The 25,041-nt window shown below is 34.5% G+C and overlaps 2 protein-coding genes across 2 annotated transcripts in view; one reads left to right on the top strand and one right to left on the bottom strand.

Moving 5' to 3' along the window:
* LOC131843100 (mucin-5AC) overlaps nucleotides 1-25,041 on the top strand; it is a 62,505-nt gene that overhangs the window by 25,683 nt on the left and 11,781 nt on the right. The window contains exon 2 of the mRNA XM_059191695.1: nucleotides 24,498-24,610. Coding sequence (XP_059047678.1) covers nucleotides 24,517-24,610 — 94 coding nt within the window. The 5' untranslated portion in view covers nucleotides 24,498-24,516. The remainder of the gene's footprint in view (nucleotides 1-24,497; nucleotides 24,611-25,041) is intronic.
* On the bottom strand, nucleotides 377-3,577 carry LOC131843130 (uncharacterized protein K02A2.6-like). Its single transcript, XM_059191733.1, has 2 exons — nucleotides 1,740-3,577; nucleotides 377-1,454 (listed from the first exon to the last, which is right to left on the bottom strand). Exons 1-2 carry the CDS (start codon nucleotides 3,575-3,577, stop codon nucleotides 377-379), a joined length of 2,916 nt encoding a protein of 971 aa, XP_059047716.1.

Genomic DNA, 25,041 nt, shown 5'->3' with positions numbered 1-25,041 from the left:
ACTCTTAGGAACTACAACTTCAGAACATACTTCTTTCAAAGTTATATCTTCTGAATTTACTTTTTCAATACTAAAATCCTGATTAGTTTGGGATGGAGAGTTTATTATTTGATTAAAATCTTGATTAGTTTGGGATGGAGAGCTTATTATTTGATCTAAATGTCTTTTCCATATTAAATTCTCATTTACTACTTTACATAAATAAGTTCTCTGTCCCAAGACCTCATCAATAATACATTTTACAAAAACCTTTTTATTTGGGTTTCTATAATCCCTACAATATACCCAATCTCCTTCCTTAAATGTATCCTGTCTACTCCCTCTTTTAATCCTCTCTCCTTTTTCTTCCTTTATGGATAATAAATCTAGTCTAGTTCTATAAAAATTCAGAAAAATCTCTTGATACAAATACACTTGCATTATCAGTAACTAAAATTTTTGGTAAACCGTACCGTGCAAAACATTCTCTAAACTTTTCTATTGTATATTTAGAATCAGTACTTTCCATAATAAATGCCTCTGGCCACTTTGAATATGTATCAACAATTAGTAAAATGTTTCTACCTTTAAATGGACCTAAAAAGTCTGCATGTACTCTCTCATATGGACTATTTGTTTTTGGCCATGAAATAATATTAGATTTTGGTGGTTCTGGACGCATCGACATACATATGTTACAATTTTTTACATAACTTTCAATCATCTGGTCCACTTTTGGCCACCAAAAATATGACCTAGCATTAGATTTCATCCTTACAATACCTTCATGTGTCGAATGTAACTCTTTTAATAACAAATTCTGTAATTTTTTTGGAATTATAACTCTATAACCCCACATGATTACTCCTTTTTCAATATATAACTCGTCTTTCCTCTGTAAAAATGGCTTGAAAACATCACTTACATTATTTGAAAAACCATATCTTATCATATTAAATACCGAACTAAGAATAGGATCCCTTCGCGTTTCAGATCTTATTCTATTAACATCAATTACATTTTGATCTTCTACAAAATTAATATAATCATATTCTTTATAATACATGTTATCTGTGACAGGTAATGGTAATCTAGACATACAGTCTGCATTTACATTTTCTGTACCTTTAATGTGATTTAATGTATAATCAAACCCAGACAAAAATAATGACCACCTTTGTAATCTACCTGCTGCCATTTGTGGCAAACTTTTGTGCTCACCAAATAAAGCTTTTAAAGGCTTATGGTCTGACAATAACTCAAACTTAGTTCCTATCAAATACTGATACAACTTACTGACTGCCCAATATAAAGCTAATGCTTCTTTATGTATCATTGAGTATCCTCTCTCTGCTTTTGTATACACTCTAGATATAAAAGTAATAGGTCTCTCTGAACCATCTGACATAATGTGACTTAATACAGCACCTATACCATTATTTGATGCGTCACATGCTAATCTTAAGGGCTTATTCCTATCATAATGAATTAATATTTTATCAGAAATGATCTCCTTTTTTATTAATTTAAAACTTGCTTGGCACTCTCTTGACCAATTAAATGTTGAACTCTTTTGCAATAGTTCATAAATAGGTTTTAATTTTGTAGATAACATTGGTATAAATTTAGCATAATAATTAACCATGCCTATCCAAGATCTTACTTCTGAAATATTTTGGGGTGGGGGTGCTTTAATTATACTATCTAAATGTGAAATATCTTTTTTTAACCCTTCTCCTGAAATAATATGGCCTAAATACCTTATCTCCTTTTGAAAAAATATACATTTGTTTTTGTTAAGTCTTATGCCTGCATCCTTAAAACGTTTTAAAACCTCTCTTAAATTCTGAAGATGCTCAAGGTCATTGACACCCGTAACCACTACATCATCAATAAAATTGACTACCCCTTTAGCTCCTAGCAAAATTTTCTCAAGTTTTGATTGAAATATAGCACTAGCTGGCTTAGTACCATACGGTAATCTATTTAATTTATAAATACCTTTTGATGTAGACCAAGCTAACAGTTTTCCTGTAGCTTCATCTAATATTAAATGATTAAAAGCATTTCGAAGATCTAATCTACTATAATTCTGACCTCCCTGCAGAGCTGTAAATATTTCTTCAATTCTAGGTATTGGGTGATTTACATCTTTTAAATATTTGTTAACAGTCACTTTATAATTAGCACATAATCTTAATTGACCATTCTCCTTAATAACCGGTACTAAAGATGTTCCCCAATCTGAATTATCCACCTTGGTAATAACTCCTTCGTTCTCTAACTTTGTTAACTCATGCTCTACTTTATCTTTAAAAGAAAAAGGAATGGGTCTAGGCTTCATAAAAATAGGTTCTGTATTCTCTTTTAATTCTAAATGAATCTTTTCACCTTTAATAACACCCAGCTCATTTTTAAAAACATCTGAATATTCCTGCAAAATATTTTCTAAATTTAGTGAATCTATTGAATTCAAATCTGTTAACTCTTTCAAATTTATGTTTAATATATTCATTAAATCCCGACCAAAAAGATTTCTACACCCATTTTCTACCACTAACAAAGAACAATTACATTTTCTTTCATTGACTTGCAATGCAACTGAAATTTTACCAACAGGCTTTACTATTTCACCACTATAAGTTTTCAATACTAATGGAGTTCCTTCTAATTTAACATTACTAAATTTCTCACTATAAATTCTTTTTGGTATACAGGAAACGGCTGCACCTGTATCCAATTCCATGTTTAAAGGGATTGAATTTACATAACACTTTACCATAAATGGAGAAATATGATTAACATCTGTTATTGGTACCATCATAAACATATCTACTTGTTCTTCCCTAATGTCTATACTATTTGTGGGCTTATTTTTACATACTATAGCTAGATGCCCAATTTTATTACAAATTTTACATTTATAGGTTTTGTACTTACATTTAGCAAATGAATGGTTAGGTTTTCCACAATGTATACATTTTAAAATATCCTGAGCTTTCCTGTCGCTCTTTTGTTTATTATATACCTGTGAACAATCTTGTTTCTTATTGGATTTACTAGAAATTTTATTAACAATTACCAACTCCTTATTTTCTTGATAAGCTGACTCTTTGTTTAAGGCTATATCCAATAATTCCTTGATATTTCTTGTTATTGTCTCCTCACATAACCTGTCTTGTATGGGTCCTGGTCTCAGCCCCGTAACGAATTTATCCTTTACATTTTCTTCAATATTCTTTTCAAAGTTGCATTCCGTTGCAGCTTCCTTTACTCTTGTAAACCATTTTGATGCTGATTCTCCTTCCGCTTGCCGTAAGCTGTAGAATCTTATTCTTTTTCGAAAATGTGACACTCTTGGTTGGAATCTTAACTTTAACGCTTCCTCGATTTCTTTATAACTTTTTTCCTTTGGCAAAGATGGATGCACCATGCTTTTCAAAATTTTATACACATCTTGATGTAACGATATAAGTAATGTAGGTAATTGTTTTACCTTGTCAATGTCGTTTGCCGTGAAGTGTTGCTCCATTCTTTCCAAGAAGCAGTTAATATCATCTCCTTCTTGAAATGATTTGAATAAAATGTTCGACGCCATGCCGATTACTTTTTATCTTATTTAAAATGCGAATTCCTTTAAATATTTTTGATCCTCGTCGCCATTTAATGTGTACCAGGCCTTCTGATTACACGTTGAATAAAAATAACACGCCTTTTTAATGATTTTTATTGATTACTGTTTTAACACAACAATAGGACATTCGCAGAAACGCCATCTTATTCATTTCTATATAATGCTAATATCACTCTATTTTGACAACTGACAATTACAGATTAATGTGTCAAACTTGACATTGACACGCGGATGTAAATACATCACACATGATGCCTACGGCTACCTTTTACCATCGCACCGCTCGCCATCGACCGGGAATTCATCCTCACACGCTGAAACCTAAGTGGTCTCGGACAGTGAGGTTTCAGAGGAGCTTCCTCCCGCGTACAGTTAGATTGCGGAATGAACTACCTGTCGAGGTTTTCTCGAGGCAGTACAGCATGGGGTTTTTCAAGAAGGGTATATAAAGGTTTCTTAAGGGTCGGCAACGCTCATGACACCCCTGGTGTTTCAGGCGTCCATAGGCTACGGTAACCTTTTACCATCAGATGGGCCGTATGCTTGTTTGCCACCTATGCGGTATAAAAAAAAGCAATCAGTCGTCTAGTACCCATAACACAAACTCTGCTTACCGTGGGACTAGATGGCGCTTTGTTAATTGTTCAGGGTTATTTATTTATTTATACAGTTTTGGTTCTACAAATATGAAATATTGAAACGAGGCCAAATATACGTTTTATTGTTAAACAAATAAGAACTATGGCGCTTGCGTTGGTAGCGGCCGGGCGTCCGACTCTCGCCCACATCACAAGATCGGATGCTGGGCTGCGTGAAATATTATTGTGAAACTTGCGAAGTGTAAAGAAATCGGCTAATATTTTTTTATTTACGGTTCCTCTAATTGTATATACATAATAGCATATATAATTAAATATATACGTTGTGATGCTGAATTTGGTCAATATTTTAAAGTTTCTGTATTCGATATTTTTCTAATCGATTCTTTAAGTGTATCTATTGTAATATATAATGTCTTTCTAAGCTTTTAGTAATTTTATGTTAGTAGAACAGTGCCTATGGTTTAGCGCCCTCGATGATTTAACGGTTTATGTATTCCTCTCACGGTATAAACAATCGTATTTATTTATTGCATTGATGTCTACCTTGTTCACCGTTTCTTATTAGGTTTATTATTAGGCTGTTAGGATTAGGAGGACCTACTAATTAACGGCTGACGGCAGTTCCGCAGCATTCACGTTACTTATCTGACAGAACTATGTTATAATTAAGTATATTAGTAATTATATGTAGTAGTTTAAATGTCAGAACATAAGCCGGTGAACAGACTGATCATAACATCAGTCAGTTATATCTTATTAAACATTTATACGACTTTAGTTCAAGGAAAACTGCAATATGTTGCAATAAAAATGGTTTTTATTACCATTAACATTAAAACAGACGTTGTAATCCTATTTTGTGTGAATTCACACGTAAAGGACATAATAAAAAAGGTATGTACTACATGGTAAATTAAAACAAAGATATATTTCTGAGTTTCATTATTAATTAGGCAAGTCCTGTTGCCCTTGCTACTGCGAGGTCAGTAATCATTTGTACTGTGTGATATATTTATAATTTATTAAAAAAATACAGACTTTATTTTTATAAGCTCATCATTTTTAGTGAAAATCAAATGTAAATAACTTAAAAAACTGACCAAAATCACGCGTCTCGTTTGTAATAAAAACAGAAGTTGAATAAATAATTATCCCCTTCTTAAAGATGCTTAAATATAAAAGAGTAAGTAAAAATAAAAGAGATAAGAATTTGTGCAGAAGAATGGTTGAGCCATTCTGTACAATTTTGAGGTGCATGTACAGAAGAATGGCCCATCCATTCTTCTTTTATATATAAAAATAGTTTTTGAGAAAAAATAGGCTATGTCCGGTCTCGTGTTTAAATATAACGTTATGTGAAAAGTCAATAAAAATAATATCACTCTTGAAAAGATAAGAAATAGACAAATAGTGTATTTTCAAGAACGTGTGTTCGGAAACGTGTGTACGTTTCCATATATTTTTTTTATTGAGGGGTTTGGGCCATTGTCCGGTGCTTGGACCTGTATAACCTGCATACATCTATTGTGCTCCCCCTTTTTCAAAGTTCGCTACATAGACCCGTCAGGGACAAGAATTGAAAGAAATTCTTAGGAGCGACGGTTCTTATACCCTCAAGATTGAGTATAAACTTTCCAAAGTCGATTCATTTATGCATGAGTGGGCTACAATCACACACGATGTGTAGTAGCTTTCATATTTACTATATTGTTACAAAAATTCAAAATAACTTTATTCATCTAGGTTTACTACAGACTATTATGATATGTCAAATCTACTGTCAGTTCAGAATGATTTCGAGATACGAAGAACTGACAAGAAACTTAGCTCGTATTCTTTTCAAATAAATGTACATGTTTACAACAATACAGATTTTAAATTCAAATTTGGGAGAATAGCGTGACCACCAGCATATGCTATTGTAAAGGCAAATAGTCTAATCATCACTGATCTAATCGTAACCGAAACAGATCAGTCCCTACAATCAGCATCCGTTTACGAGTATGACGGATGAGCCCGCCATCATTGCACTCAACCATTTATATATACAACTATCATTATAGACATTAATATGGATTATATATTCAAGAAGTCACATTTATTCGATCATATTGTTGTATGTTCAACATTTTAAATTGCATTACTAATTTCCAATTAAAACCAATCTAGACCGTATTCAGAGGTCGATGAATTTAATCAAGTATCATTGTCATTGCAGACGAGATGGGACCTGGTTACTTCGTCATTCGCATATTTTTTTTATGGATGATATTTGTTTGGTGCACCCGCCTGCGCTACCGATTTACGCTGGCGGGGCACCGATGGAGGATGATGAATAACTTACCTGACTTCATGTTCATGAGGAAGATGAACATGAGGTCAGGTCAGTTAGCCCATCATGACGTATTCACCAAGAATTTATCACGATGGTTTCCAGGGGGAACCGCGTGCGCAACCTGATGATGGTACATTGCTAGCAATAAGATCATCAATCCACATTACTAACAAACCCAGTTTTCCAGATTGTGTGAGGTAATAATAAAACAGATCAGGCGAATATTCATAGTACGATATTCACGTAAAAATATAACATTATTCAGTCAGTCGAGGTCGTCCGCTTGTCCTTACGGACCGCCGGGTGCGGGCCTCGAGCATAAGCTCTTTGCCCGGGCGTACTGCTGGGGTGTGCCACCCCAGCGTCGTTCGTTTACCGGCCAGCCTGCCGGCCGGCCTGCCGGCCGGCCGGAAGCCGGCTGCTTCCCAGCAGCCGGCTGAGGGAGTCGTGTGGGAGGACTGTTTGAAAATAACATTATTATGTACTTGGCTTAGGCCCGTACATAACAATAGTACCGGTGTGAAAGCCGAGAAGAAAAATAATAACAACCCAGGACTATTCACACAGCGCCATCTAGTGTCCCAAGCTAAGAAGAGCCTGTGATATGGGTACTAGACAACTGGTATAAATATTTAGATATATTTTTTGTAAATACATAATATATATAGAAAACACCCAGACCTGTACAAATATGTTGTGAATGTTTGTACTCATGAATAACAAATGTTACTGTTCGAGAAATGGAACCCGCAGTCACGTAATGCTGCTTGCTAAACCTCTAGACCAGCATGGAGGTGATTGTGGTAGACTAGATTTCCACTAATGTTCCTATTAGTCGTGTTATATAGACTATAACCTTTCTTTTTTGTACTTTGATGGTAGCAAACAATCATACAGCTCGTCTGATGGTAAACGCTTACAGTAGCCCGTAGCCTTGATAAATGCTATTCAACACTAAAACATTTTTCCTTTTAAACCAGTAGTTGAGATTAGCGCAATTAAACAACCGAACAAATAAACAAACTCTTAAGCTTTGTAATATTAGTATATATGTATGTATATCAACTAAACTGCAGCTGACGGTCAACTGTCGGCGACGTTGTTCACGTAATATTATAAAAATAAACTATGCCATACGCGTACAAGCCTATTAAACTGGCCGTATATAAGGTAATTCATATTTGCAATTGATCTCATCATTTCCGTCTGTTATCATTCACTGCTAAAAATAGACTACCGGTAGATCAGTAACAACCTATAATGAATTCAAATCTAATCAAAAATCATGTAATCATGTAAGACAATTTAGCCGTTTATGAAAGTCAAGTTTTTTCAAATTTATACTTTTAATTACCGTCCAGTTCAGTAAACAGATTCAATTGTGAAGAACTGGCATGAAGATCAACTAAATTTCTTTCTTCTTTTAAAGCCAGTTTATTTACATTAAACACTTATATAGGTGTCTATGTCTAACATTAAATGAAAATCCCGTGCATGAACAACTATTGCCATGTACGTTTGTCATTTAAGTAATTGTTTAGTGAGAGATGATTACTTGCATCATGATGATGATTAGTTTTCTAAAATACACTGACGTTACATCTTTTGACGGCCTTAGTAGTCAAGCGGTTTAGCACACGGACTTTATTCCAATGGTCACCGGTTTGATTCCTCTAACAATTCAACATACTCATGAATGTTTGTACCGTGCTAGGAATCGAAACCGAGACGTAGGAAGTAAATTGGTGTGCTAATCGATAATCACAAACCGACATCTGAACATATTGTCTCTGACCATTGCCGATTGAATGACCTCTATGGCCGTATAATTCTGTCGAGTGAGATGATTCGTTAATTTTGTATTATGTTATTCTATTGTAAGTATTTGTAAGTCTAGTGTTGTCTTTAAAAACAATAATATTTAATGGGGAATTGATGTCAACTGTTCGCTTTCACCACTCATCAGTAATTTAATTGTTTATAGTGAATGTAGATAAGAAAATGAGCGAATAATATTCTTTACAGGTCTTTAAAATTGATTAAAAAATAAGCAACTTTATTAATTTTTTATGTTACTATACTTAACAAACAATCTGACGGCCTTAATGGTAAGTATCCGTCACCATTTCCATGAACAGCACGCCGGACATCACATTATCATATCGCGATATGATAACGTGATGTACAACGTCGTGATACCACTGGTATTCATACGACGGACATCACAGCAGCTGATATTCATTCCTGATAATTACGAGTAAGATCTCATGCCTCCACATCCTATAATTTCACTGCCTTATCTCATTCAACCGAAGTACAAAGTATAAAGGAAGCTGCAATAATCTAGGATTGACTTTGTGCAAAGTCTTTAGTCGATGAGTTACTAGATAGATTCTTTTTTCGCCACATATGAAGATGTGGAGCTGTATCCATCATCGAAGTAGAATTCAGTCTGTAATAGAACTCCACTCCACAAAGAGCACAGATTGAGCATAACAGTACATATCCTCTTGGCCCTCATAATATTGCTGGCTTTAATAATTTTAATCAGTTCAGTAGTACAACAGTAATAAACGGACAGACTCCTTTGATGTGATGCCCACGGTCGCGCCCTACTTATTCACCGCGCGCTATCTACATATGTTCTTCTTTAAAAAATAAATATTATCCTATATTTCAGGTAATGTTATGTTAATGTCACTAATAACCCTTGAGAATTCACCTAATCCCAAACTGAGCAGAGCTTCTACTATGGGTATTAAACAACTAATAAATATACATAAATATATCATATTATTTATAAATACATACATAATAAACACCCAACCAATATAAACAATCATAATGATTATGAATTAATTAAATTTTAATTAGAATCGATAAGATCTTTAATTGATTATTTTTCACATACCCAAATTTTTGGTTCCCTATACTCTATCTTATCTGTGCCTATATCTATGTGTGTTCTTGTTTTCTTAGACGTGCCACCTATTTCTTTTAATTTTAAGACCACTAGGTTAAAATAATAATAAAAATATCTGTGGTAAAAAAAACCAGTGTTATTAAATAATAAAATATTTTTAATACTTTTTATTATTCCACAAAATCGATTGTTTCTATAATTGATTATTTTTGCCATAATTAATGGCATACCGTCGTAACTCATTTATATTTACCCTGTTGTGTCCTAGACCTGAACAAGCGGCGTATTTACTTCGTTACACCGCAAATATATTTGCATTTGTACGATAAGATAATTGTAGGTCTGTAAACTTGACCCTGTTAACGACCAACATGTAAGATGACCCCAACGCGTTCTTAACAAACCGATTGACCTCATGATGTCACTTCTGAAAGCTTTTATGATGTCCGTATGATAGTTAAACTACTTGAATCAAGCAAACAATACTGCTTGGAGTTCATTTTCATCTTTGTTCATCAGCTTCTTGTTTGGTCGACAATTACCATTTTCCATAAGGAATTTTGTCGGAGGACCAACTTGGACGACATAGCTCTCAAATTACGTGGTAAGTGGGTCGGGCGATATGCCCGGTCACAGTCTGGCGCATCTACCATCGCTGACAGTCGAGTCAGCGATGGTAGATGCGCCAGAAAAGTTATAGAGTGGCTGCGAACGGGTCGATGAAGTGCCGTGCAAGATGGACCGACGACATAATGAAGGTAGATGGGAGTGGGGCGCAGAAGGCTGAAGATCGCATTAGGCAAGGCTTATATCCAAAAGTGGATTATGATATAGGGTTAAATTATAAATAATGGGTGACAACTCACCCACATAATGGAAAATGGTAACTGTCTTCTAGTCATATAATTACTCGAGTTTTATAGAATAGATTCTGATGCTTAAGGCAATGCCCGACCCGACGAACCAGGACAGATTGTCCTGGCGCCGCAAAATTAGGAGAGCCGACCCCATATATAGTGGGATCGTGCAAGGAGGAAGAAGATTCTGATGGTTAAAGATCTTTCATGCTATACCAATTCTGTAGACAAAGTCGTTCCGTACTGTCGCTTCATCCGTTAGGCAGCAGTTGGCCTTCAACCATTCAATAAGTCATTCCGTGGGTTTGGAGTTCCTTTCTATATTAATTTTTTTCTTACATTTGTCCCCATTTTTGTTTGATGAAGCTGTAGAGGCCAGCTACGATCGACAAATTAGAATAGTAATTAATTAGTTAGAATAGTGACATCCTAGTCTTGTAGAATGGCAACTCATGGGTAGTTTAAAGTTATATGATAACGTTGATACCGTTAGTTCATTTATGAGTATATAGATGACCTAACATTTGGCCCGTCTGCTTGTTTAGCCAATTACATTACACGGCCTCCGTGGTCTAGAGGTTTACCACATCGCTTTACTTCTGATGACCGTGGGTTTGATTCCTTGCACGTATGAATGTTTATATAGACCTGGGCGTTTTCTACGTTATATATGTATTTACAAAAAAAATATGTAGGTAAGTATTCATGTCAGTCATTCTCTAACCATAACACAAGCTCTGCTTAACTTGGAATTAGATGACGCTGTATTAATTGTCATGACATATTATTATTACATTATATTACAATATAGGACATAGCTTGCGAAGAAAGCCCAATAGTTCACATAGAAGTATTGTAACAATGTAACAATAGGTATAAAATCCATCTTAGTGCTCTACGGTATTAGTTTTTGTTAGGTAAATGCGGACCGGTTGCGCAAGAGTCGCTAACGAGTCGACATAGCCTTGTTCGTGGAAACCAGTCGATTTGTCCTCACAAACTTAAATAGGAAGTCGTTTATCACAGTCTGGCTTATCGGCTGTCTTAGTTTATTCCTTGCAAATATATTATTTGAAGTTGTTTAATAGTAACATCAGTCTAGGCCGTTCCTTTACATTATTATTCACTTTAAAGATTATGTTGGTATTGAGTTTCTTGGGAATTCTAATGTTGAATTCACTGTACGATTTGTTGTAATCATATTTTATATAATGATGTGCTTTGGGACTGTTCATACGTTCTTATCGATTGAATTGGATATTAAATTAGTAATAAAAGATGAAAATATTGCAAATACACATTTGTTTTTTATTCTGAATTTGTTAGCACTTCTTCAGCATAGTAATTCTACTTATAGTAGTTTAATATGTTTAGATGTTTGTTACTCCTACGTAAAAGGCTGGGTGGATTTAGATTTGGTATGTACAAACATAGATATTAGATATACACAATAGACATTACTCTAAAGATTCTACCCAAAGGCCTTTGACAGTCGCAATTATAAGCTGAATACCTTCGTAGGTGTTTGCAAAACTGCGATTTTAATTTAGTTTTGAAAGAAAATCGTTAGCAATTGTATTGCAATGTAACATAAAAGCAACTAAGCTATCTTTAGTTTAGGACTATATAAACTTCTGTGAATTAACTTGGTATAATATTATTACTATGCGTAGAATTTGTTTTTAGCGTATTTATATATTGTATTTTGCAACCGTTAAAGTATTTCATGTTAGTAATATGCATGACTAATTCATTAGTAAAGAAAGAATGGTTTGTTACCGCGAATACGCTAATTGCCTCGATCGTTGGCCTCCAAGTATGTATGCATGATTCTTCTTGCTAACACTAAAATATGATACCAATTAAACTTGGTTAAAATGAACCATAATTCAGTGCCTTAAAGCTTATCTTAGTTTGATTGACACTAAAACGGTCCCTGACTAATCGGAATCACCACATACACCAAATTCGGGCCCTTAACCTAATGAGTCGTCGTTCGATTGAGACGTATCTGAATATGATATGTTTTAATCTGTATTTGTTTGAATAATTATTAGGTGTCATACTTTTTTATAGATTTGAAGGTACCTATGTATATCACATGCTATATATTTTAAATGTATTTATCTTCCAACCATATTTTGTAAGCTATATTTCAGTTTAAAGTGAAATTACAAGATAAAATATAACGGCATAACGTCTTAGTCCTCTGGAATGGCAACGCACCACGCGTTGCCATTCAGTCACGCGTTGCCATTCAGTCACGAGTTGCCATTCAGTCACATTTTGCCATTCAGTCACGCATTGCCATTCATTCGGGCGTCATATATACAAAAAGATTTTTTCCAATTTTTTATTGGTATGTTTAAAGAAGGAACCGTACGAGAGAGATGAAAGACGACTGCATAAAACTGAAATGCGATTGTTGAGGTAGATGTTTAGTGTGACAAGAATGGATAAGATAAAGAATGAATACATTAGAGGAAGTATAAAAATGGGACCGGTGTCAGAGAGGTTGAAGAGTAATCGTCTATCATGGTATGGACAGGTAATGCATAGGAATGAGGATAATATTTTAAGGAAGGTGTTACATATGAATGTGGATGGTTATAAGGGCAGAGGAAGGCCGAAAAAGAGATGGATGGACTGTGTGAAAGATGATATGGTAAGAAAGGAAGTAAATAACGCGATGACTACGAACAGGGATGAATGGAAGAGAAAAACATATTACGCCGACCACAAATAAACGGGATAAGAAAGAAGCAGATGATGATTAACATGATGACCGTATTTCTGTTCATGTATACATATAGATGTACGTCGTCATACGTCGCCTATGCGACGGTCAAAATTTGATGTTTTTTCTGCTTGTCTACCAATCAAATTACGAAATATAAATACTATTAACAACGTGTAACATGGCCTGCATTATATTTAATACAGGTTACTACAATAATTGCATCTATACGGAACCGGGACGGTCGCTAGTGCACAAAATTCTCATGCCGACGTTGTGAAAGCTTATTGAGATCTTGTCACAGACAGGGGCGGATCTACCTAACGGCTTTTTGGGCTGCAGCCCAGAGCCCCGAGGACAGATAGGGTCTCCGGTTCACACTGAAGCGATATTTAGAATGTAAAAAATATCTAGAATGTTAAAAAAAACCTATCATAAGGTTGGCAACCCTGAAATTAATCAACCCATGCAAGTGCGAGTCTATCGAAAGAAACGGGGAATTTCTGGTCGCTTGTTTTTGGTCGGTGTATTTTTTTATTGAGTAATATAATTAGGTAGGCCCCTAAGTAGGTGATAGATATCTTGTTGGGTGAGCTAGCGATCTCTTTCAATAGATCACCATATTAAAAGAGGGAGGTAACATTGTGGTGTTTAGAAATATTCTTGGCCGAACAACAAAATAACACCTACGGAGCAATAAAACGGACTATTATTACTTTTTCTTGTATTAATTTAATGTCTAACCACTCGAATCTCTATAATAAAATACACATTAAAATTAACATGTATAATAACTTTCACAAGGTCTATTTTACATCGATACAGGCTACCCGAGAGTTCTATAAATAGGTAAGTGTAAGATCTCGTTTTGTACGTATAATAAATGCATTGATATGCACGAGGAGTGTGCCGCGAGAGTGAAAGAGATGGATTTTGTGTAAAAATAAATTACATGAAAGGCAGGCAAAGCAAGACGATGATGTCATGTTTGTAAGTCGAATAGCGGTCAAGGGTACATCTGCGGTTCACAATAATGATGCGAAAATATTGATCGGATATTGGTTTAAATTCTATTTGTGTAATAATGGAGATAAACGGATCACTTCACTACATTTCATCTCTTTACTCATACTCTTTTCTATTACAAATTTATTTTACCAGAGGTGGGTTGTAATTTTAGATTTTACATATATTTTTATTATTTCGTATCTTAATATTAATAATATTGTAAATAGGAAAGTTTGTAAGTATGGATGTTTGTTACTCTTGCAGGCAAAAACTACAGAATGAACTTTTTACAGTAATATAGCTTATGCCTCAGAACACATAGGTAATACATAGTTAATATTTTATATTGAAATTTCACGCGTGTGAAACCGTGAGCACAGATAGTATGAAAATAATTGTTTTTGACTTGCAATACTTATACTACCGTAGCAGGCCGCCTGCGCTAACGGTTTACGCTATAGGGGCGTCAGTAAAGGATGATAAGATGAATAAGGTCAGATCACTTAGACCATAGTAGTATATTTACAAGGAATTTAACATGATGGGTTCCAGGAGGAACCGCTTGGAGGTCAATCTGACATGGTTCGTTTCTAGCAATAGGGTTATTAATCATTCTATAAGAAATATTACAGTGTTATCTAGTCATAAACTAAGCAATTATAAAAACGTTTTGCTATCAGATTTGACATGACAAATCCTTAAGAGCTACCACGGACATCCGCATATATTGTATGCAGTCCATGATGCTGTTTATAAACATTTACCACAGACAGTTACCACTACTTACCACTCGCTGCACAGCTTGTTCACCACACAATTCGTTGTCCCTGTTAATGAGTTCACAGGAAAGGAAGTTTAATCATAACTCATTATGATGTCATCTCCTTTTAGAGCTGATTAAATGTTTTTATGCCCGTTGGCGCATCACTGGATCTCCTTTCTCGAACCTTGTATCGCAGTCTCGGCGAAACCGGTTTCATTCTTTGCATAACCATCAAGGATCTTGTTCCGATGACTTCATTTCAATGCAAATATTCACTGCTTGTTACTCAATTATACTCTTATATAGTAAGTGACATTTATTATACTATAGAAGAGAAAAGATTTGATATATTGAAAGATTAAAAAAAAAATACATTTCTAATAATAATAATAATCTCATGACAATTCATACAGCGCCATCTAGACCCAAATTAAACAAGCTAAAGCTAGTGTTATGGGCACTAGATAACTGATACAAATACATAGATATATATTTTTTTAGTAATTACATACATAGAAAACACCCAGATCGATACAAACAATCGTACTCATGAATATAAATGTTTGTGCCGTGCAAGGATCGAACCCGCGACGAACCGAACATCGGAAGTAAGGCGGTGCAACAGTGTGCTAAACAGCCAGACCACCGAGGCCGTCTATATAACTATTATGTACGACATGCATTAAATACCTAAAAAAACCTTGTACTTTTATAATTTAGTTAAAATAATATTAATTTTCTAAACACAGATTAGCCGGCTATAACATCCAGCTAACTTTTAAGCTACTGGAAATTAGATTAAATAACTGCCTATCTAGACTAAAAATGCCTCGCCTAGCCAGCATCTGAAACATGTAAATGAGAGGCACCTCACTCGATGTGCCTTATCTCCTAATGCCCATAACACCACAGGATCAAATTATAGATGGAAGGGTTGATTGCAAATAGAAAAGACGTAAAGAAATAAAAAAATGAGGATATAATGTCTGGATGATTGTAGACAATGTTATTTTTATTTATTTATTAAAACTTTAATGCACAATACACAAATAAAGGTATTAAGTCCTCCCGGACTTACAAACTTACAATATCGCGCATTCAACCGGGCGCCTGCGCGCGCCCGGGCGCTCCACACCGGCGCCCCCGGGCGCCCCTCCGATCGATCCCCCGTCCAATTCAAACGGGGATCGAAATTACGACGGCTTGAGCCGAGGTTCGAACCCCTAGTGGTGCCCTCAGACTAAAGTCGTATCCGTCGGGCAGGAGTTGGCCTTCAGCCGCTCCATAAGTCCTTCCGCGGGTTTGGAGTGCCATCTGCACTCGCCCCATAACGTCCGGTGAAGCTGTAAAGGCCAGCTACGGCCAACAGCATTAGAGTAGTCCGAAAAAAAAAAAAACTCCCGGACTTAACACCGAGACGCATTGTCTCCCAGTCAACTATATGGCAAACAGAGATTCATGAGGGCGATGCATTATCAATTATATACATATAACAAATGTTAAGACAGATAAATCTATACACAGGCTCGATCTGAGTGAAATTGTGTAATTTTCATTTATAAAACATATCTAAATATCTCTAATATACATGTGCCATATATATTACATTTGCCATTTGTTTTGTCAGGTGTTTCCATTCGTAAAATAAACACACGGTCACACAATGCAAAGACCTATGTATATATTATATTCTGTATAGTAAAATATCCGCTCAAGGTCTCAATGGATCCGGTATTCTTGTTGAAAATCTACTTTTGAATTTTATTGTGCTGTTGGTTCCGAGTCAGATATTAAAACGAAACTTTTATTGTGAGATTACGTCCGTTATGCTTATTCAGCGTTTTCGAATTCCATCAATTGCGAACTATATCTATATAATTTAACTTGTAGTTACAGTAGTAGCTTCAATCTGAATACAAATAAGAATTATTAATAATTGCATTGAAGCCAAATAAACGATTATGGAACCTAATCTCTGTCGTCCCAGTGGATTTTTTTCAAGAATTTTTCATGTCTATACAATGTCTTTATTTCAAAATAAATAATATATAAATAAAATGTTGGGACTGCCAAATATAACCTTTTTTATACTACAGTGGTGGCAATCAAATATAAACAACAGAGGTGTGCGTGTAATTGCAAATGTATTACCAATCTCTACTTCTCTTCTTCGTTTTTTCTTCTTTCGAAAGAAGTGAGGGTTTAGTTTCGATGGGCACTTTTTTGAATTTATACTTGTGCATTGAAAAAGGTGGAAACTTGTCCATATTTCTTGAATTTTTAAAATTCATACAGTTATATAGGCTAAATATATCTGGATTATATGAATGGATACATATATTGTATTATGTGAATTATGTTATCATCTGCTTAAAATGTAAATCTTGTGATTATTGTGATAGTCTCCAGTCAAAACTGGACACAGTCCTCCTCATATCTTGTACAGACGACCAAAAATCTCGTACTTATTTTTAAGAAGATTCTCGTACAGTTGGCATTACTTGCTTCCAACATTCGTACATATACGAGTACACCTTGGTGTGGGTTTATGAATGAGTTACGCAACCTGCGCCTACGCAGTTTACGACATGCGCCGAAGCCTTCAGCTGACGTCACGTACTTTTGTACTGTGACATTCTTGTAACTTGTTTCTTGTATTACCTTATACTGTAAAATACATACTGTTACCCGCGATTTCGTCCACATAGATTTTTTTAATCCAGGACAATAAACACAGCGCTATGCCATCTAGTCCCAAGCTAACCAAAGCTTGCGTTATGGGTACTGATTACTACTGATATTAATACATAGATTTTTTTGTAAATACATACATAATATACATAGAAAATAATCAGACTGATACAAACAATCATACACATGAATACAATGTTTGCACCATGCGAGAAATCGAACTCGAGACCTTCTTAGGAAAAGCGGTGTGCTAAACCACTAGACCACCGAGGCCGTCAAAATTAAACTTTTATTTTTATTTTCCTTTTATATTATACTATGGATACTCGCCCCGGCTTCGCACGGGTATACATGTATTATACATATAATAAACCTTGCTCTTGAATCACTCTAAAACTACATTAAAATCCGTTGTGTAGTTTAAAAGATCTAAGAGAATAGACAACGGAAGAGACTTCTTATTAGATATAGAAGATTTATTTTCTCACGAGAAATCCGCTATCTCTTTCTTCGTAATATTAGTATAAATATAGAAACTATAGAATAATTAAAACCGTTCAAATTAACAATATAGGTCGTACCACAGAATAGCTCTGCATCTCGTGTGGTAATAACTCACAAGATTTTTGAAGTGGGCCCCATTATCCGCAGTTTATTTCAGTCCGTCCGTGTTTGTGTATAGACGGACAAACTTACTAATGTTACATAAACATTACATTATTTTAAATGTAGACTCTATACTGTATACGTTAAGGTCAGTTGTTGACTAGCAATATACATAGTGTGAATATTTCAGACGTACATGTAGGTGCGAAAGACTTTTTGTTGGTTCATCCGATTATGCAAAATAACCCAGTAATTGTGTATTAAAAATCCTTAATAATATAATAAATGCGAAAGTAACTCTGTCTGTCTGTCGCGCTTTCACGCCAAAACTACTAAACCGATTTAAATGACATTTGGTACACAGATAGTCTAGAGCCTGAGAAAGGACATACACTACTTTTTAATGCGAAAAAGGGTTATAAGGTGTTGAAAAGGGACATGAAAGGTTGTAAGGAAGTGACGTCATTTTTAAAGCTAGAAGCTTGAAACTTATTTGGCTGTTGATTAACTATGATTAAATATATCATTTAAATATTTTATTACAGTGTGTAAAGATTTTAATAAAATAATAATGCCTTAGTACAATTCACACAGCGTCATGATGTAGTCCAAAGCTTAACAGTGCTTGTGTTATGGGTATCTACTAGACGACGGATTTTTTTAAATAAATACATAATAGACATATAAAACACCTAGACAAACAATCATACTCATGAATGAAGTAAATAAAACGAAGAATCTAACCCGCGACTCGAAATGTTAAAATGCTATACCTCTCACGCCGGCGTAAAATTGATCAAACGTGAGTCAGACACAGATGATGCCATTTCTAACCGACTGCAGTCGGCGTTTGTTCACGAAAATATTTATTCTGAGAAATATTACGTATGTTAGTACTAGTAGGTACACCATACTTAGTGTACATGTTATGAGATTGTTTATATTCAAAGGTTATGGGCCCAGACAAAGTTCACCAAATGCCCCTTTGTTTTTTTCGTATTGTAATTTTTTGTGAAGTCGCAATTGGCCTGTAATACAAATGTCTAAAGTTTATTTCTACGAGTGATGTGATCGAAACACATACAAACTGATAACTTCTAGAGATAAGTCATCTTAAATAGTCTATACATCTAAACATATAAATAAATTTGGAGTGTCTGTTTGTAAATTTGAGATGACCGTTTTTTACTACATGTATATGAATATAATATGCTCTACGGTACATACACCAAAATAACATTTATTACAATTTTTGTCTGTCTATCTGTCTGTTGTTCCGGCTAATCTCTGAAAAGGCTGGACCCATTTTGATGGGACGGCAGGTAGATGATGTAATAAGGAATAACTTAGGCTACTTTTATTTTAGAAAAATAAAATCAAGTGTTACGCGGACGAAGTCGCGGGTACAGCTAGTTAAATATATAAATATATCTTGATATATAATAAAATTAAAAATTAATTCTCAATCAATTAATCCATTTGAAGTAAGTATCAAAAGTAGGGATGGAAACAACAAATAATCGATTATAGAAAAAAATGTGTCAATAAATAAAAGATTTTAAAAATACTATACATTTGTATATATTTGTCTGTATAAGGCAACATCCAATTGGCCAAAAAACAAAATACCAAAATGGTTACCTGAAAACGAACTAATTATGGATTATTTTATCAAAAGTAGGGTCGAGTTAACCGAATGGTTATTTCGCTCTAATCTCATAGGTAGTATATTATTGGGTTTGTGTTTGGTTTCTCCTCTTTTATCTCGTTTCTCTTCATATTTCTTAGTTGCGCGCGTTACCGTTTGGTTGAGTGCTAAATTAGACCAGTTTAGCACAGTACTGGTTTCCCTCGAGACGGCTGACCCCAACTGTACTATTCAACCCTTTAGTAATATACCGATTTACTGAAAAACATTCATAGCGCGTTTTAGGACAGCAACATTTAAAGTTCCTTTTACTGCTATTATACTTCTTTTTGAATTTTTTTATTAGTTTTTTATCCAATAACTTATAGAATGGAATGATCTCTGTATATCTCTGTTCTTTATTTGAGTTTATTTGTTTTTTTCCTTTTATGAAATCAAATATTATTTGTTATAAAAGTGGTACATAATAGATGATATGGTTATTTAAGTTATGTAGCTTTCACTTTTATTCTATTTACAGACAAATACGTATTAGAATTATTGTATTACTATTTCTTTATATAAATTAATGAAAGTTCATTTTTCAAATTTATTATTATTATAAAATACAATTTAGGTAGATATTAAAGTAATGATTTCCTTTCAAATTTGATCGTTTAATTTACGTTATTTAATTTATTTTCGTTATTATTTATCTTATTTACGTTATTTAATTTAATTTAGTAATTATGCCGCTGTCAGCATCGTCACTGTTGTGTTGTGATGTGTGATGTAATAATAATGTTATTCTATTTTATAATGGAATGATGCACTCGCCTGTGCTAACGTTTAGGCTAGCGGGGCACCGGTAGAGTATGACAATATGAGCATGGTGGTCTGGTCAGTTAGACCATCGTGGTAAATTCTCCATGAATTTATAAAGATGGTTTCCAGGGGAAATATGTGGAGATCAACCTGACATGGTACATTGCTAGCAATGGGGTTATTAGTCCACCTTACTAACAATCCCCTTTCCCCCCAGTAGACCAACTTTTAAAACATATGATAATGAAATGGTGCACCTACCTACGCTAACGCTTTACGGGGCACCAGTGGAGGATGACAATATGAGCATGATGTCAGGTCCCCCACGTGGAAGTCAACCTGATATCGTATATTGCTAGTAATGGGGCCATCAGTCCACATTATCTATTAACAATTATTCCCCTTCCTCCAGTAGACCATTTGTTGATAATATACTAAGTCCACCTTCACGCGGTCGTTTGTAGATTCTAAAAAATGGGGTCGAGTTAACCGAAGTGGTACTATACCTAATATGGTTTCTTGGTGCTTTACCTCGATAGTGTTATATGACTTACGTCACAGGATTCTTGTGTATATGTATTTACTACATGATCATGACTTGGGTTAGATTTAAAACCTCATCTGATTGAGTGCTAATATAGACCAGTTTAGCACAACACTGGTTTCCCTCGAGGCTGCTGACCCCGATTATTCAATCTCAACCCTCTAGTAATATACTACTTTATTAAAAAACTTTGATATCGCGTTTTAGGTCACCGATGTTTGAAGTCAAAGCAATATTTTGAATGTGATTCTTATTACCCTCAACTTACGGGATTTTATTAGTTTAATATTGATTTACTTATATGTATCTTTGTATAGAAAACTAAAGATTACCTTACTAATATTATAAACGTGAAAGTTTGTGGTATGGATGGATTGGATGTTTGCTATTCTTTCACGCAAAAACTACTTAACGGATTTTAATGAAACTTTACAGTAATATTATTTATACATCAGAATAACGCATAGGCAGTGCCCGCGGGCACAGTTAGTTATATACGACAGGCATACCTATATATAAATTCTAAATTAAAATATATGTACCATTTCCTGAATCTAAAAATTATTAATAATTTTGACAGGACTTTCTCACACTCACAGATTTCGACAATATAATTTTGAACGTTGAAACAATATTAAAATGAGTTATATGTAAGTCTAATTTCGATCACTGGGCTATTACCATTGACCACGCGGATATCCACGCATTTTTTTTATTATCTACCTACAAAATTAAGTGAATATGTTTACGTTATAATAAATTATATAATAAACCTACTTATCCAATAACTACCTATTTGATACTGCTTATATGTACATATCGCAATTTAAAGTTAATGGTTAACAAAAAAAATAGGTTTAATATTTTTCATTCTTCTTGTATTTAGACTGCGTTCCCAATATGTGGTAGAATAAAAAAAATATGATTATTCAATAGTGCTTATATTCAGTTTATTTTAATAAAGATTTATTTAGAAAGTAATTGTTTGTAATATTTTAGTGGGTGTAATATATGCAGAATATTTTGAACAGCTGGGGACCTTGGTCGCCGAATCTGGTGTAGGGGCGTTACTATGTCACGGTTGCTCCTAACTATATCTCGTGTAAATGTCAACGGGTCCTATAAGAGCATTAAGTATAGTATAAGGGTCCTTTCACATTGGTTGGTTCACATTGGGTTTGTTATCACATAGGTTGTTGTAAATAAATTGATAATATTTAGTTAATATATGTGAATATAATTTAACGTAAGTAAGTTTGTTATCTATGTAACTAGCAGACGTGTGCAACTTTATCTGCGTCACACTTACTAATTATATTTATATATTTTTTTTAATTATAACCCATATGTTATTCTGATGTTCAAGCTTTAAAATTTCATCAAAATCCGTTCAGTAGTTTTTTGCGTGAAAGAATAACAAACATCCATTCATACTAAAACCTTTTGCGTTTATAATATTAGTGATACTAGCTGACCCGCTCAACTTTGTCTGCATTACACTTACTTGACATTTATCATTATATTTCTCCTAATTTACATAATATCTTTTTTAATTATAGCCTACGTGTCATTCTGATGTATAAGCTACATTACTGTAAATCCTATCAAAATCTGTTCAGCATTTTTTGCGTGAAAGAGTAACAGACATCCATACATTCATACTTATAAACTGGAACTAGGGAATTCATCCCCATACGCTGGAACCTAAGTGGTCTCGGACAGTGTGGTTTCAGAGGAGCTTCCTCCCGCGTACACTTAAACTGTGGAATGAACTATCTGCCGAGGTTTTCTCGAGAGACTACAGCATTGGGGGAAGAATATATTAATGTTTTTTAAGGGTTGGCAATGCGCACGTGACACCACTGGTGTTTCAGGCGTCCATAGGCTACGGTAACCGTTTACCATCAGATGGGCCGTATACTTATTTACCAGCAATCTGGTATAAAAAAACATCTTAGTAAGATTTATGTTTACAACTTACCGTACAATCGAGTGGAGTGTTTACCACCGCACGTGGCGATGCGGTCTCGTAAGTCGTATTGAAAGCTCGGCTGCGTCCCACGCACCTGCATCCGACTGGATTAGGTTTCACCACCAAATATGGCTTATAGTATTGTACCATTCTATACATCATAGTTATAAATACAAAGCTATAAGTAAGTTAGCGTAAGTAAGGTACTTATTTACAATTTAAGTAAAATATTACGATTTCTTAACATTCTAATTTATAGGAATGGTGATATGGGTTATAATTTTTTTTTAATTAAACATCCTTCCATTCCCGTGTATGATATTAAAGACATTTGTATATTTGTAAGGGAACATTCTGACTATTTAAAAAAATAACAGACACAACACTGCGAGTAACGAGACCTAATGATAGACTATACACACCAATGTGTCGATTAGACTTACATACGAGAAATGTATACTGTATGGCAATCAAAGTGTACAACAATCTTCCAAGAGAGATTAAAGAACTGGGGTCTCATACGTTATTTAAACGCAAACTAAAGAATTGGCTGTCACTTGGTAATCTTTAGTGTCCAAGAATATTTAAGTAACACAAACACCTTCACGTAATTTGCATGCCTGTATGGTAAATATTGCTGTATCAATTTCATGTAACATCATATTAATTGTACCAATATTTTGCAAATAACTTATTTCATTTAAAAAAGAAATTGTTTGATGAAGGAATATTACAATTAAAATATAAAGAATATACATTTTGTAGCACTTCATATCTTTCTTTCTGATGCTGTGAAATGTTCGAGAAGTATGTATCTATTTTTTAAAAGGAAACAATATAATACAACCGCTCCGTTTTAACGTTACATTTTCAAAATGATGCACTTCAATTATAAAAAATATTTTATGACTATTTACGGTCGCACACAGTAATCATTCATTGGGTTCTCCAAAGGGTCGAGCGCAGTGATGGCTGGCTTATCCGTCATACTCGTGAAAGAGTGCTGCTTGTAAGGACTCTTCTGCTCTTATCACTACGACAGATTTAATCTTATTGTGTATTTATATTTAAGCCTAAATTAGTGCTGGTTGGTAGTTTGTATTTACACGTTTCGAATTGTATAATGTGAACTTACAAGGATTGTTTAAAAGAGCAACACACAAGATTCTTGCTCGTTCTTCTTGTGATGAGACAGCTATCAGAATGAGCGGTAGATTAAAAAATAATTGTTATGTAAATGTTTTTCTATTCTATTCTGAAATCATAGTTTTTAAGTCGGGAGAAATGATATAAAAGTATTTTTAAGTAATCTGATTTTATTTAAACGTGAAAAGAAATAAATAATTCACCAGTAGATATCAACACATACTAACAAAATCTTTCTTTATTTTCAGGTAGTACAATCGACTCAAAATGGCGACTAAGTCGTATAGTAAACATAAGGAGTTTAAGGAGTACTCGAGTAGCAGCAGGGGAAATGTGGTCCCGTACACCGAGGAGCAATTTGGTATGACACTCCAAGTTTTATCATGGTAAATTATGTACAAAGAATGCCATGTGCACTCGCTCCTTATCGTCCGCTAAAGCTGTAGAGGCCAGTTGCATCCAACAGCATGAGAGTAGCTCGAAAAAAAGGGGTACCTATGGACGAATGATGCCCTATTCCTTATAGTTAACACTCATGAAGTTTTTTTTTAATGGATGATAATGGAATAGTGCTACCGCCGCTCTAACGGTTTTCGCTGGCAGTGCACCAGTGGAGGATGATAAGATGAGCATGAAGTCAGGTCAGTTAGCCCATCATGGCAATTTCACCAAGAAATTACCTGTGTCCAGGAGGAACCGCGTGGAGATCAACCTGACATGGTACAATGCTAGCAATGGGATCATTTGCACATATTACTAACAATACCCTTACCCATACGCATGACATTTACC

Source organism: Achroia grisella, unplaced genomic scaffold, assembly GCF_030625045.1.
Source record: "Achroia grisella isolate CSIRO2021 unplaced genomic scaffold, CSIRO_AGI_Agris_v1 utg2786, whole genome shotgun sequence".
Taxonomy (NCBI): Eukaryota; Metazoa; Arthropoda; class Insecta; order Lepidoptera; family Pyralidae; genus Achroia; species Achroia grisella.
Note: the sequence above shows the minus strand (reverse complement) of the source record. Positions and strands in the feature narration are given on the sequence as shown.

Excerpts from the sequence above, each read along its gene's own strand:
- LOC131843130 (XM_059191733.1), bottom strand. The coding sequence starts at position 3,577 with ATGGCGTCGAACATTTTATTCAAATCATTTCAAGAAGGAGATGATATT. Across the intron at positions 1,455-1,739 it reads TTTTTTCAAAAGGAGATAAG|GAATAAGCCCTTAAGATTAG; the intron begins GTATTTAGGCCA and ends TCATTATGATAG.